The sequence below is a fragment of the Primulina huaijiensis genome, chromosome 18 (assembly GCF_012295235.1).
Source record: "Primulina huaijiensis isolate GDHJ02 chromosome 18, ASM1229523v2, whole genome shotgun sequence".
In the NCBI taxonomy this organism is placed as follows: domain Eukaryota; kingdom Viridiplantae; phylum Streptophyta; class Magnoliopsida; order Lamiales; family Gesneriaceae; genus Primulina; species Primulina huaijiensis.
The window spans coordinates 5,249,742-5,262,349 of NC_133323.1; the positions used below are offsets into that span (position 1 = coordinate 5,249,742).

General features: G+C 34.7%; 2 protein-coding genes across 2 annotated transcripts; one reads left to right on the forward strand and one right to left on the reverse strand.

The window, feature by feature from the left end:
• The first annotated feature begins 1,202 nt into the window (after nt 1–1,202).
• Nucleotides 1,203–4,796, forward strand: LOC140964731 (cell division protein FtsZ homolog 1, chloroplastic-like). Its single transcript, XM_073424634.1, has 6 exons — nt 1,203–1,560; nt 2,552–2,651; nt 2,995–3,224; nt 3,568–3,735; nt 3,822–4,055; nt 4,211–4,796. Exons 1-6 carry the CDS (start codon nt 1,291–1,293, stop codon nt 4,487–4,489), a joined length of 1,281 nt encoding a protein of 426 aa, XP_073280735.1. The 5' UTR covers nt 1,203–1,290; the 3' UTR covers nt 4,490–4,796.
• Nucleotides 4,797–7,642: 2,846 nt separating this feature from the next.
• On the reverse strand, nt 7,643–12,429 carry LOC140963765 (grpE protein homolog 2, mitochondrial-like). Its single transcript, XM_073423154.1, has 6 exons — nt 12,201–12,429; nt 9,976–10,177; nt 9,696–9,883; nt 9,120–9,287; nt 8,497–8,625; nt 7,643–7,942 (listed from the first exon to the last, which is right to left on the reverse strand). Exons 1-6 carry the CDS (start codon nt 12,333–12,335, stop codon nt 7,868–7,870), a joined length of 897 nt encoding a protein of 298 aa, XP_073279255.1. The 5' UTR covers nt 12,336–12,429; the 3' UTR covers nt 7,643–7,867.
• Between the last annotated feature and the right edge of the window lie 179 nt (nt 12,430–12,608).

The window sequence follows — 12,608 nt, forward strand, 5'->3', positions numbered from 1 at the left end:
TATATTTTTATATAATATATGGAATTTTTTTTTATTTTATGTATTTATATAAAATGTCTATTTGCGTGGCGAGGATTATACTAGTACTGCAATTAAACTCCCGCTTTCTCTCTAAGATAGTAGTTACTATGCACACGCGATGTGTGTGTACAATCTTTTTTATTATTATCGATGGATTAAAGTGAAATTTGATAAATTATGGAGGGACTAAATTGATATTTGAATTGTTGAAATAAAAATAAAAGTGTGTGTTGAAATTTAAAAAAACAAAAAACAAAATTGTAATATTAATATCATATAAGAGTAAAATTTGAAAAAAAAAAGTTGATGTCCTCTCTAGTTAGTTATTATCATGTCCTCACACTTAATATAATATAATAGTATAAAAGTATAGATGTTCATTAAAATCGGGTTGGACTTTGATCTTGTATTGGGCCTAACCAATTAAAAACCCATTGACGTTAGTGGGCTTTGAACCAACAAATTGATAATAACACAAATTCGTTAAGCCCATTATCTTACCATAGCCCTTTATACAGAGACGGAGTCAGCGACGATATAGAATGTTGGAATGAATCAGAAAAGCCCATTTTCTTGTTTTTCTTAAAATAATATTTGTTTTAAATCTTTTAATCATATTATTAAGGAGATAAGATAGATAATTATTTTTTTTTAATTTAATAAAAGTAATTTTTATTTTGTACACACATTGTGTGTGCTAAAGTGCTAGTATATTATATAATACTTGAAAATCTCATATGATAGACCATTTGGGTGCATCGATATGAAACTAAAATTTATTTTTCGCTAAATATTTGTTATTTAACTTTGACGACATGAATTTATTTGTAATTTTCATCAATCTCGTCTTTTTTTTTAAAACTTCTCCTTATTTTATCTCAAATGTTGTGTTTTTCTCAATTTTATAATTTTTTTGAATGATTAATTATGACAAAAACTTGTGTGAGACTATCTCACGGGTCGTATTTTGTGATACAGATCTCTTATTGGGCTCATTCATGAAAAAATATTACTTTTATGCTAAGAATATTACTTTTTATTGTAAATATCAGTAGGATTGATTCGTCTCACAGATCAAGATTCGTGAGAATAGACCTACTATTAAATTATTTGATTTGACACATTTGGACAAAGAATTATAATTTTGTATATAAAACAAGAAACAAAAACATAAAACCCTAACAACCGTTTTCATCTCCTGCAAAGTGGAGATAAATCAGATACATACAAAACACCCATTTTCTGATACCAAAAAAGTAGCTTCCATTAATGGCGACGCTTGGGTTCACGAAGCTTTCTTCCGAGTTATCCGCGTCTCATTCTTCCTCCATTTCAATTGGGTTCCCTCCATTTCTTTCTAAAAATGCTCGTAATAATAATGTATCATTCTCATCTACGAATTCCCAGCGCATTTCCAGAAGACGACGTAATGGGGTTTACAGCTCGTTTGTACCGATGGACTCCGCTAAGATTAAGGTTGTTGGTGTCGGAGGTGGTGGAAATAATGCCGTCAATCGCATGATTGGCAGTGGCTTACAGGTCACTCTCCAATTTCCATTGTTCCTATATTTTTGTGAAATGGGTCTTCCTTGTTTATATTCAAATTTCGTCCTTTGATCTTTTAAGTATTGGATTTGATGGGCACGGCACCTTCAGCGTGGGGGTGATTTTTTTTTAATGTGTGTTGAATGTGATAGCGCTTGAAGTAATATTTTCAGGGGATTAAGTATAGATCTATTGAGCTAGTGTTACAGTGATTAATAGGATTTTACTCGTAAACGAGCATTTGAGAACGTGAAATCTACCAACTTAATCCTTGAAAAAGTTTCCAGAGCACTAGGTTGAAATTGCCTTTTATGAAAGGAAGAAGGTGCTATGCTATATATGTACGTGTTGTTTTCCCTCGTTTTAAGTAGTAGTAGGAATTGAGAGCATTCCAATGCCGCGAGTCATAGTTACCGTTACCTCCCTTTCACTCTGTTAGATATGGCTTACTCTGATTTTGACAAAGCTTGCAATCAGTATGTCACACAATCATTATAATTTTATAGATATAGTTCCTAGTTGACCTTGGAAGGGTCTAAAAAAGATGAAATCAAGAATGAAAGATCAAAGATAACTGAATTTAAGGCCACTTTTTAGCATATTTATTATTCTGCTAGAATTTACGATTTAGAGGGAAAGCCCAAGCTCCTGATTCTAATCAAAATATAACGAGTGTGAAGGAACAGTCTAGATTTTCATTAGCTGTCTATACGAATAGCGTAATGAACTAATCGAACAGTGCAAAACAGGTCTATCCTCATTTGTTATTTTCTTCCAGTTCTATGCATGAAAGTGTAAATTCATCTTAATTTATGTTTCTCCAGAAAAGTCACTTTATTGTCGATCTAATTTTTATCCATCATCGGCATACCAAGAATCAAAATGACGACTTTCCTTCTCTGACTTGCGCAAATTCTCTTTCAGATAATCTGCTATTTATTGTTTCAGTTATCGGAAATAATTTTTCTGAGCTGTTTAATTTCAGGGAGTGGACTTCTATGCAATAAATACGGATGCTCAAGCACTATTACAATCTTCTGCTAAGAATCCTATTCAGATTGGAGAGCTTCTGACCCGTGGACTTGGTTTGTATCTCCATTTGTAATTTTTTTAAAATGAAAGATTTACTTAATATGACGTGTACTTCTCTCTTCTGGCTTGTCAAGCTAGATTTGGTAGCATTACTCCCTCAAATTGTTGAATGCATGTATCATATTGCTGTCCCTCCATGATGAGTAACTTAATTAACTGGATGCTACAGTAATCTCCCTCGTAAAGAAGAGATATACCGTATAATTAGAAATTTATTAGATGGACTGATATTTAATACCCGAGTCTCATAATCCACAATAAAATATAGATTTGTATTTTAAAATAACCAAGGTTTTCTGACAATAGTTTTCATTTGGAACACTTTCTGAGATGCAGGAACTGGTGGCAACCCGCTTCTGGGGGAAGAGGCTGCTGAGGAATCAAAGGACGGCATTGCAAATGCTCTCAAAGGATCAGATATGGTGTTCATAACAGCAGGGATGGGTGGGGGTACTGGCTCTGGTGCTGCTCCTGTTGTTGCACAAATAGCAAAGGAAGCAGGGTATTTGACTGTCGGTGTTGTTACCTACCCATTCAGCTTTGAGGGGCGCAAAAGATCTTTGCAGGCAGGTTTTATTTCCATTCTATGTTATAACTAGAGTGTAAGCATTTTATTTTACAAAACATTTGGACTAGGTGCTTCCTCATGAGTTGGGCGGCGAATTATGTTCTCGGTCTATGAAAACCATATGTTTGTAGGGTAAAAGGATGAGAAATTTCTTGGGATACATCATTAACTCGATATTTTCTGCCACATTCCTAGATTCATGGATTTTTGTCAGTACTTTCTCTTATATGATTTTATTTGAGGATTATGTGCCAATCCTGCATGGGCTATGGTTTTAATCTAATGAATCCCAAACATCCATTGTCTTGATGTTATTGCATTGTGATCTGCCATTGCTTCAGGCCCTTGAAGCAATTGAAAAGCTCCAGAAAAATGTGGATACACTTATAGTGATTCCAAATGATCGTTTGCTGGACATTGCCAATGAACAGACCCCACTTCAAGATGCTTTCCTTCTGGCAGATGATGTGCTCCGCCAAGGGGTCCAAGGAATATCAGATATTATCACAGTGAGCTATCTTGTTTATCTGCTGCACTTCGTCCACAAATTTTTGCTGTAACATGTTAACCTTTAATGGATTCTTGTTTTTTGCAGATACCTGGTTTGGTAAATGTGGATTTTGCAGATGTCAAGGCAGTCATGAAGGATTCAGGTACCGCTATGCTTGGAGTGGGTGTTTCTTCTAGCAAGAACCGTGCTGAGGAAGCAGCTGAACAAGCAACTTTGGCCCCCTTGATAGGCTCCTCTATCCAGTCCGCAACTGGAGTTGTATACAATATTACCGGAGGAAAGGATATAACCCTTCAAGAAGTGAATAGGGTATCTCAGGTCTTATATTTTTTACCTTCTCTCTTTTCTCCTGAATAAATAATTCATTATATTGTTTCCAGTCTTACCGGGAAGAGTCATTACCCAATAAGAAACTAAAATGATGGTTCTCACCTAAAATTCTGGTCACACTAATTCTCACCATTGGACTCTAGGTTGTTACGAGTTTAGCCGACCCTTCGGCCAACATTATATTTGGCGCGGTTGTGGATGAACGATACAATGGAGAGATTCACGTCACTATAATTGCAACTGGTTTCACCCAGTCGTTTCAGAAAACTCTTTTAACTGATCCAAGAGGAGCAAAACTAGCTGCTGATAAATCTACAGGTAGCCTTGACACCCTAAAATCTCCAGTCACTTTCAAGACATCAACATCGCCTACCACTTCTCGAACCCCTGCTTCTACTTCTACAAGGAAGTTTCTCTTTTAGCAACCTCTTCTCTTAAATTTTATCTTGTTTTCCTCTCTTGTTATGCATTTGCAAGTTTTAAGGTTGCATTTTTAATGTAGTTTTATAATGCCTTGTATCTTGTGGTCAAGCGCAACTTCTTTGTGTTTTTTGAATGTTTTCTTAGGGTTCGGTATATATTACATCTTTGAACCTTTGCAATTGTAAGTGAAAAAATGCTGATCCACAAGCTTCCTTGACAAATTGGCCGCCAGGGATACTTATTTTTTGCAAAACATTGTACATTTGATTTCGTCTATTTGTGGAAGTAAGCCATTTTATATTTTAATTTTCCGAGAAACAGATTCAGAAGTATTTGGTTAACGTGTGGTTGTTTAATGATACTGTCTAATTCACAAATCCAAGAATGTTGTAAACACACACTTGACTTCTGTAGAATTAACGAAAATGAGGCAAACATATCATACAAACTATTGAAATGAAGATTAAAAAGCGTAGATCCTCAAAACTATTACTATGGTATTAATTTTTTCTGCGACATATACTTCATCTGAGTATCCCAGAATGAATACGTCAGCCACTTCCGGCGACCTAAAACTCACCTTCTTCAATTTCCCACTTCTACTTCTGTGAAATGTCGAACTATTCTACTGCCCGTTTCCACCTTCTTCGGTCTTCATCGTCATCTTGACAGAAAAACTCTGCTCAGATTCATGCAAAACTCTCTCTTGTTTGATTTCTGCATCAAAGGAGGGATGAACCCTTCTGTTTGAACTTTGTGTAAGTGCATGCGAATGATCACCGCCATGAACGCCACCCTCGTTGAAAGCTGGTGATGAAAGAATCAAATCCCCCCCAAAGTTAACATTTTATTATAGGTGAAGTTATTGTTACTCGCCTGCTCCTGCTTAATTTCCAGTCTCCAAAAATTCCTTGGATTCAATAATTTCCCCACTTTTAATCCACATTCAGGATCTGCTTCTTTCTTGGTTGGTGATCTATTAGTGCCACTCTGATACCGCAGAAACACAAAACCATTGCTTACTTCACCGTAGCACTTTTCCTTTTCTTGTTCTACGTACGTATGAATCCAAAAGAAAGTTGTCAGAAATAGGATTAATTTGTGCTGTTTTCGATCATTCTGTACAAGGATGTTTTGTGGATCTTGCGGACTTTATCCAATAACACCATGGCTTGCACAATTTTTTTTTGTCTTTGATTTATTTTTTTTATCAATGATTTATTTGTTCTTGGATTAAGAAAAGTAGAGATAATTTTCCCGGAGTTGTAGAAAACTTGAACAACTCATTCTATGGAACGAAAAAATCTAACAAAGTTACGAAGTTGCTAAACCTTAGACGATGAAATTGTTTTATCCTTAGTATATTGATATCTAGATATATCAAGAATCCTTTTAATATAAATTTTTTTGGTCTCTTTCATATTTGCTTAGGTTACTTCACCATAATACTATCTTGATACCCAAATTTTATGATATTTAATGAGAACTTTAAGGACGATTTAATGTATTTTTAATGGCCAAAATGACAGTATCAGAAAAGCGATTTTTTTTTTAGGCTAGGAATATCATGTTCATCTCAAGAAACTAATCCGAGTTACTTTAAGAAGTGTAGGTGTGCTTCTTTGTTGGAAGGAAAAGGGTGAAGATCAAATTACGGTATTAGCTATCTAATCTAACATACATATAAATATATGACTTCTAATTGTGAATTTTCTAATATACCCTTGTTCATTTAATTTAGCAAATTAAATCAATAGTTTTTTTATGGGTTCTTTTATAATTTAATGTATATCTTAAATGTCCTTGAATATTAATGTGAATTTTGTAATATACCCTTGTTTATTTAATTTAGCAAATTAAATCAATAGTTTTTTATGGGTTCTTTTGTAATTTATTGTCTATCTTAAATGCCTTTGAATATTAATGCATATTGAATTTATCAATTTACCCATTATTTTTCTTTGTTGCTACTAAAATTTGTTACTAAAATGAGTGTATTTTTTTATGATTGCTAATGAATATTTAATATTTATATCTTATTTTATCTTTTATTTTACATATAAATACGTCAATTTTTTAATAAGTTGATTTTAAAATATGAACTAAGAAGCATCATATATGTTATAGATATTGAAATATGTTAAAGATTATTTCTAAGAATATTTTTTTAACGTAAAATTATTATGTGATTGCATTTTTTCAATATTTTCCTGAAATTATTTTTTAATTGTGATTTTGCTACTTGTACCTCTCATTGCGGAGGTAGAAAATCTTGTACCATGTATGGATATATAACTCGCTTTACATTACATACATAAAAAACAATTTTTTNTAATTTTTATTTCAAGTAATTATATCAATAATTTTAAAATTAATATATACATCATATCTATTTTAATCACTCCATTTTTTCCAATTGTTTTTAGACCCAAATCGTGAACGACTCAAATAAACAAAACAGGAAGATCATAGTAAAAAACACACAAGCATCAAAGAGATTAATCAAAATCAAATCTGATGATGAAAAGAAACATAAAAATTAAATATGATGTTATGATTGCTGAATTTAATCGAAGAAAAATAAGCTGTGAAATAATATATGTTATTGAATAATTTATGAAAAATTATGTTTCTACGTTCATATGCAAATTTAGAATCAATATTCACAACGTACTTAAGTTCGTTACCCACGTGCGTTGCACGTGTTTTGCTACTAGTATATAAAAAATGTGAGTAAAGCGGCAAGGTTGACTGCTTTAACCATTAGTTGTGTATGGTCCAGATATTATGCTCGGATCATTGGTGGAAATGACGCGCAAAATTGATGGTAATGAATGGGATATTAAAATTATGGCTGCTTGCATATATGATAGGTCAACATGTTTGGCTTAATGACAACGGGGAAGATGGATGAGCTCTAAGTTCTTAGAAAATCTCTTAATAAAATAAGACAAAGATATCCTTCCTATCCGTATGATCGAAAGTCATCGGAATGCCAGTGGGCCGTCACTCTCCAAATTCAGATTATTAGGACTTGAAGCTAGATTTCTGAGTTTACATCGTGGGTGTCGACTACTCGAGAGATGTATGCTGTCTATGCGTGCACAAGACCATAGCACAATTTAAGAGTATGAATGGGTAAAGGATTATAATTACAGATATTGAATCTGCAGGCTCAAAATTTCCATTACTGTGAAATGCATTAAACCGAGACACGTTCTGATTGTAATAAAAAAATCTCAAGGATAAAACTATGGTTTATATTCATTCCTTAGCATTAGAAATGATGCATGCTTAAGCTTACCCCAACACAACATACTGTCAGTTCATTGTCTTGTACACCAGTGTGTTTCTCACAACTCCGATCCTTTTTCAGCCTATTCATTGTTCATTGCCACGGTTACACCAACTTCTGCAGGCCTTATAACTCGATCGTGCAGCATGTATCCAGCCTGCATCAAGAGTAAAATAAGTGAGAAAGGTACTCGTGAAACTTAGTACTTACAGTTAAAAATGCCAAAACAATTGATAAGTTAAAATTATAACACACATATAACAGCACCATAAAGGTCAACAAATCGAAGTAAAATTGATCACATGAAATCCAGTAAATAGTCATACGAAGCGGTGCCAAATTATTTTGTTCGATAGTTTGCGAGGCACCTACGAACTTTAGCATTTTATTAAGATATATACGTGAGTTTTAATATTTTATTAATAAAATTAAATATTCATAAATATTTTTTAGTCTTAATTTTCGAATAGTTCACGAATATGTTCAAATAATTCGAGCCAAACTCAAACTCTAGCCTTGATTCGAACCGAGTTCGAGAAAAAAATATTAAAGTTTTCAAACTTCGAATCGAACTAATCCACAAATATATCTAATTTGAGTCAAATTCAACCCTTAAAATTTCCTTCACATTCGACTCAATTCGTTTCACTTACAAGTACACCCCTAGTAAAGACAAAGTAAAAAGCATCACCTAATGTCTAGTTCAAATACCTTAAGAACAACTGCGACATGGCCCGCTGGCTTTGAGGCATCTGGTACTTGGAATACGGCACTATGTCTGTTTGGGTCGAATTCTTCATTTATTGGGTCGTACTTCTCTAGTCCAAACTTTTTAAATACCTGGAAATGGCCAAAATCCAAGCGTGTCAAGTTTAAATCTTGATCTAAATTTTGAATGCCAGTCAATATCACAGGCCGACCGTAGTTTATTGACTTCCCAAATAGCAAAAATTTTCCAAGGATAATGAAATTTAAATGGATGATCAATATTTACCCAGTACATCCACCAATCAATATCATGCAAAGCGAAATATCATGCAAAGCGATTTTCTACTAGACAGTGCTCACCAATGGTTCATGGTTCATAATTTCAGACCAACTACAAATCACCTTCAGCATCCAAGCCATCTTCCACCAATTCATTTTCTGACTCTAACAAGAATCATTCTAAACAGGTACAATAAAACTAATTTAACGAAGTACCACACACTGATGCTAATTTATAAACTCTTAACTAATGCATTTCGATGGCAAGTGGCAACAAATAGAATTTAGTCAAAGAATGAAGTAGAATATTTTTAGCCAACCAAAAGAACCCCCCAAAAAAAAAATACCTCTGTTAATTGTTTCTCAGTCATTTCAACACCATCGAGGAGTATCTTAAGTTGTTGAACAGCACCAGCTGTATCTGTGGATGCATCAATTTTCGTATAACTCTCTTTAGCAGCAGAAGAAGCCCTCCCCAAATTATCCGCCACATCCAACAGACTCTTAGCAAAATTCTGCAGAATAGGAGTATCACAAATAAGTTTCCAAGTGGTGCGGCGGAAGGGTTGTTCAAAAGAAACAAGAAAAAAACTCAACTCAATTTAGAGAAAATATTATGAAATTGAAGTATAATGCTGAATGAATTGTTCCCACAAATAATAGACCTATATATAGGGTTCTAATCAATCCATCTAAAAGACCTTATATAGGGTGCTAATCCAACTAAAATAAGGAAACAATTAATATAGAGGAATCCTTATACCAAATATAAAAAATCCTAAAACCAAAAATAGGATAACATTAAAATAGGAAATAAAAAATATGGAAACTCTTAAACTTGTGCTGCATCACAAAGAAACAATCGGGAACCACATGTGGGCCCTCCAACAATACGTCTAAATTTAAAATACAAATCCACTAGCCTGAATAGCAAATTTCTTTGCATTTTCTGCCTCACGTTTGGTACGATCCTTTACATTTTCCATCTCTGCAAAAGTCCTCAGAACCTTATCCTTCATTTTCTCAATTTCTTCCTGCTTTGTAACCAGAAGTTGTTCCTTCTCCACAAGGATTTTCATAAGATCATCTCTTGAAAGGTCATTCTCCAAATCTGAATCAGAATAAAAAAATGCAATTTGTTTAGTACCTTTTCTCCTTCTCTTCACATATCAAGGATGTCAGAACTAGATTAGGAGGAAGAACCTGATTCAGTTTTCTCAGCGGAAACTGATACATCTGAATGATCAGGAACATCACCTCTTTCTGTCTTATTTTCCACTTCGCTCCCAGATCGAGCAGTCTCCTCGTTTACTTGTGGTGATGAAGATGACGAAAATCCGAACCATTGGAAGGCGGATGAATTTAGAGCTGAATGATGTAGCAATGATATGCGACCGCGTCCCACCTACAACGGAAGAAGAGTGTCCTTATTACTATCAGCTTCACAATGCATTAATAATGCACAGATAACATAGAAAAGCAAGTCCAGAAAGCAAGGCAAAACACATTGCATGGAAATCATTCAAGAATAAGCCTAAGACATAGAATAAACCAAGAAGATATCCACACAATTCATGAAAGGATTAGCCATAGACGTAGAGAAGGCCATAGATCATTTGCAACATATACATAAACGAATCTGCAATATTCTGAAGCACATTTTAGACTAAACTTCAAATTAGTTGAGTAAAGGAGCCTCACTCATGAGAGATCTACAATATATACAGTTCAAAAGGGAACAAAATACGGAAAGAATATGATTGCTTAACGGTATGGACATACGTCTAGTTATAGATTTACTAAACAAAGGGATTCCTGAAAGACTGAGAATAGGTTGAAATCTATCACCGGAATTACGTTACTATTCCCTCTAAACAATGGGGTCCATGTCTGAAACCCTAACTCATAGTGATTGCAACTCTTGGCAAGAAACAAGCTATGTAAGAGCCTTGACGAGCTAATAACTGGATCAACGTTAATGATCGTAGTGCACCACTTTCTACTTTATCTATGATAGAATGGAAGTCTACAGCAATGTGTTTCATGAGTAAAAGGATGTCGGGATCTGAACATGGATAATCAGTACCGGCATGGAAGTAAATGGCAATGGGTTTTCGTGAGTAACTGGAAGTTGGGATCTGCACGTGGATAATCAGTACCAACATGGTCGTGACATATAACCAGGAAGAGTGAACAATTGGATTCACGTTCGGGTAACAATCGTTGGAGCCAAACAATTTCAGTGATTGTGGAGACCAAGGTAGTCAGTTAAAATAGAGCACCTCAACACCTAGAAGTTCTCCTTAGCTTGTTGGAACTCCAAGAGATAGAATTGTACCTAGGACAATACCATAAGCACCAGTAAAGGTGCAATTGTCGGTGTTTCTGACCAGTCTGCATCAGAAAAGGAGAGAACGGTGACGGGAGACCAATCCCAAAGAAGTAGGCTGTGCTCACGTGTCTCACATAGGTATTGAAGTAAATGTTGATGGCAGATCGATATTCAGTTGTAGAACATTGAAGGAGACGAGAATATGTCGACAAAGAGAATATACAGGCTGATTTTCCTTTATAACAGAGAGAAACTTAGCATCATGAAGTATAGGACCCTCATTTGGAAACAATGGTGTATGGATGTCATTAGCATAAGCATTCTTGTTCTTTCAGAAGATCTGGAATGTGCTTTCATTGAGATATCAAGATTCTATTGGTAGGTTTGCTGTTTGCATGCAACAGGAAAGTTCACCATCTCTGATATCCTTGATGGACAACAGAAAGTTTAGAAATGAAGTCTTCAAGAAGAGTTGAATTCTTAACTGAAAAGGCGAAATCATCCACATACGATATAGACACAAGTTCAAGTGATTGTTTTGAGCAACCAGAAGATCCGTCAAAATTTATATTGAAGTGAAAAGAATTCTCTGAGTTTTGAATCGATAAATAATTGCATGATAAACCATTGACAGAGGAACAAAAAATGTTGAGTATATAATCGCTTAACATCATAGCTCAGTAACAAATATGAAATATCCTACAAAATAATGGCATAAATACAGACAAGTGAACGGAAGGACATCCTAAACATTATTCAAGACAGCTTCGACATATCAGCTAACGAATTTTTCTTAATATGACGAACCCTTTTATAAGACCAAGACTACAGGGTATAGAGAGACTTGGTGATTGAACATGTATACTATAGACAATAATGAAACGCAAAGCATAGAGAAAGAACAATAGAATACGTTAAATTACGACCAAATATATACAACCGAAATGATCCCTCAAGCACAAGGCACGAAGTACCAAACTTTACAGAAATCTTGTGGCAACTAAAAAAAAGGTAAATTCATGAGAAATCGAGTAGTCAGAGGAAAAAAGCAATCTGTATCAGCGGAAAGTGCAATCGTTAATAAAAAAAGAAGCACCTCATCATGGGGATAGAGCAGGTTAGAAAAAGAAGAAACGCAATGCGTATCCTGACGCCCGAATAGGGGCCGCGGGTGGCGGAACTGGGCCAGCACAGCCCTCGAAAATCTGGTCGTTATTCTGCTCATCGACATGATTTTCTCAATCTGAGATTTTAGGTTGGAAAGTAGAGGAAGTGTGCAAGGGTTTAAGGGGAATGAGACCTCGCCTGTGCAGCTTGTGGAGAAAGAAAGAAAATGAATTTGAGTTTTTATTTTATTTTATTTTATATATTATTTTTCAAAATTATTGAAACGAAAACAAAAAAATTAATATTTTGACAATAGTATCTTTTGGTGTCAAAATGCGACACGACCCGTCAACCCGACACGACCCAACACAAAAAAAATCAGGTTCGGGTTTGGGTT

Excerpts from the sequence above, each read along its gene's own strand:
- LOC140964731 (XM_073424634.1), top strand. The coding sequence starts at position 1,291 with ATGGCGACGCTTGGGTTCACGAAGCTTTCTTCCGAGTTATCCGCGTCT. Across the intron at positions 1,561-2,551 it reads TGATTGGCAGTGGCTTACAG|GGAGTGGACTTCTATGCAAT; the intron begins GTCACTCTCCAA and ends GTTTAATTTCAG. Across the intron at positions 2,652-2,994 it reads GCTTCTGACCCGTGGACTTG|GAACTGGTGGCAACCCGCTT; the intron begins GTTTGTATCTCC and ends TCTGAGATGCAG.
- LOC140963765 (XM_073423154.1), bottom strand. The coding sequence starts at position 12,335 with ATGTCGATGAGCAGAATAACGACCAGATTTTCGAGGGCTGTGCTGGCC. Across the intron at positions 9,884-9,975 it reads CGCTGAGAAAACTGAATCAG|ATTTGGAGAATGACCTTTCA; the intron begins GTTCTTCCTCCT and ends ATTCTGATTCAG. Across the intron at positions 7,943-8,496 it reads ATGTCGCAGTTGTTCTTAAG|GCTGGATACATGCTGCACGA; the intron begins GTATTTGAACTA and ends CTCTTGATGCAG.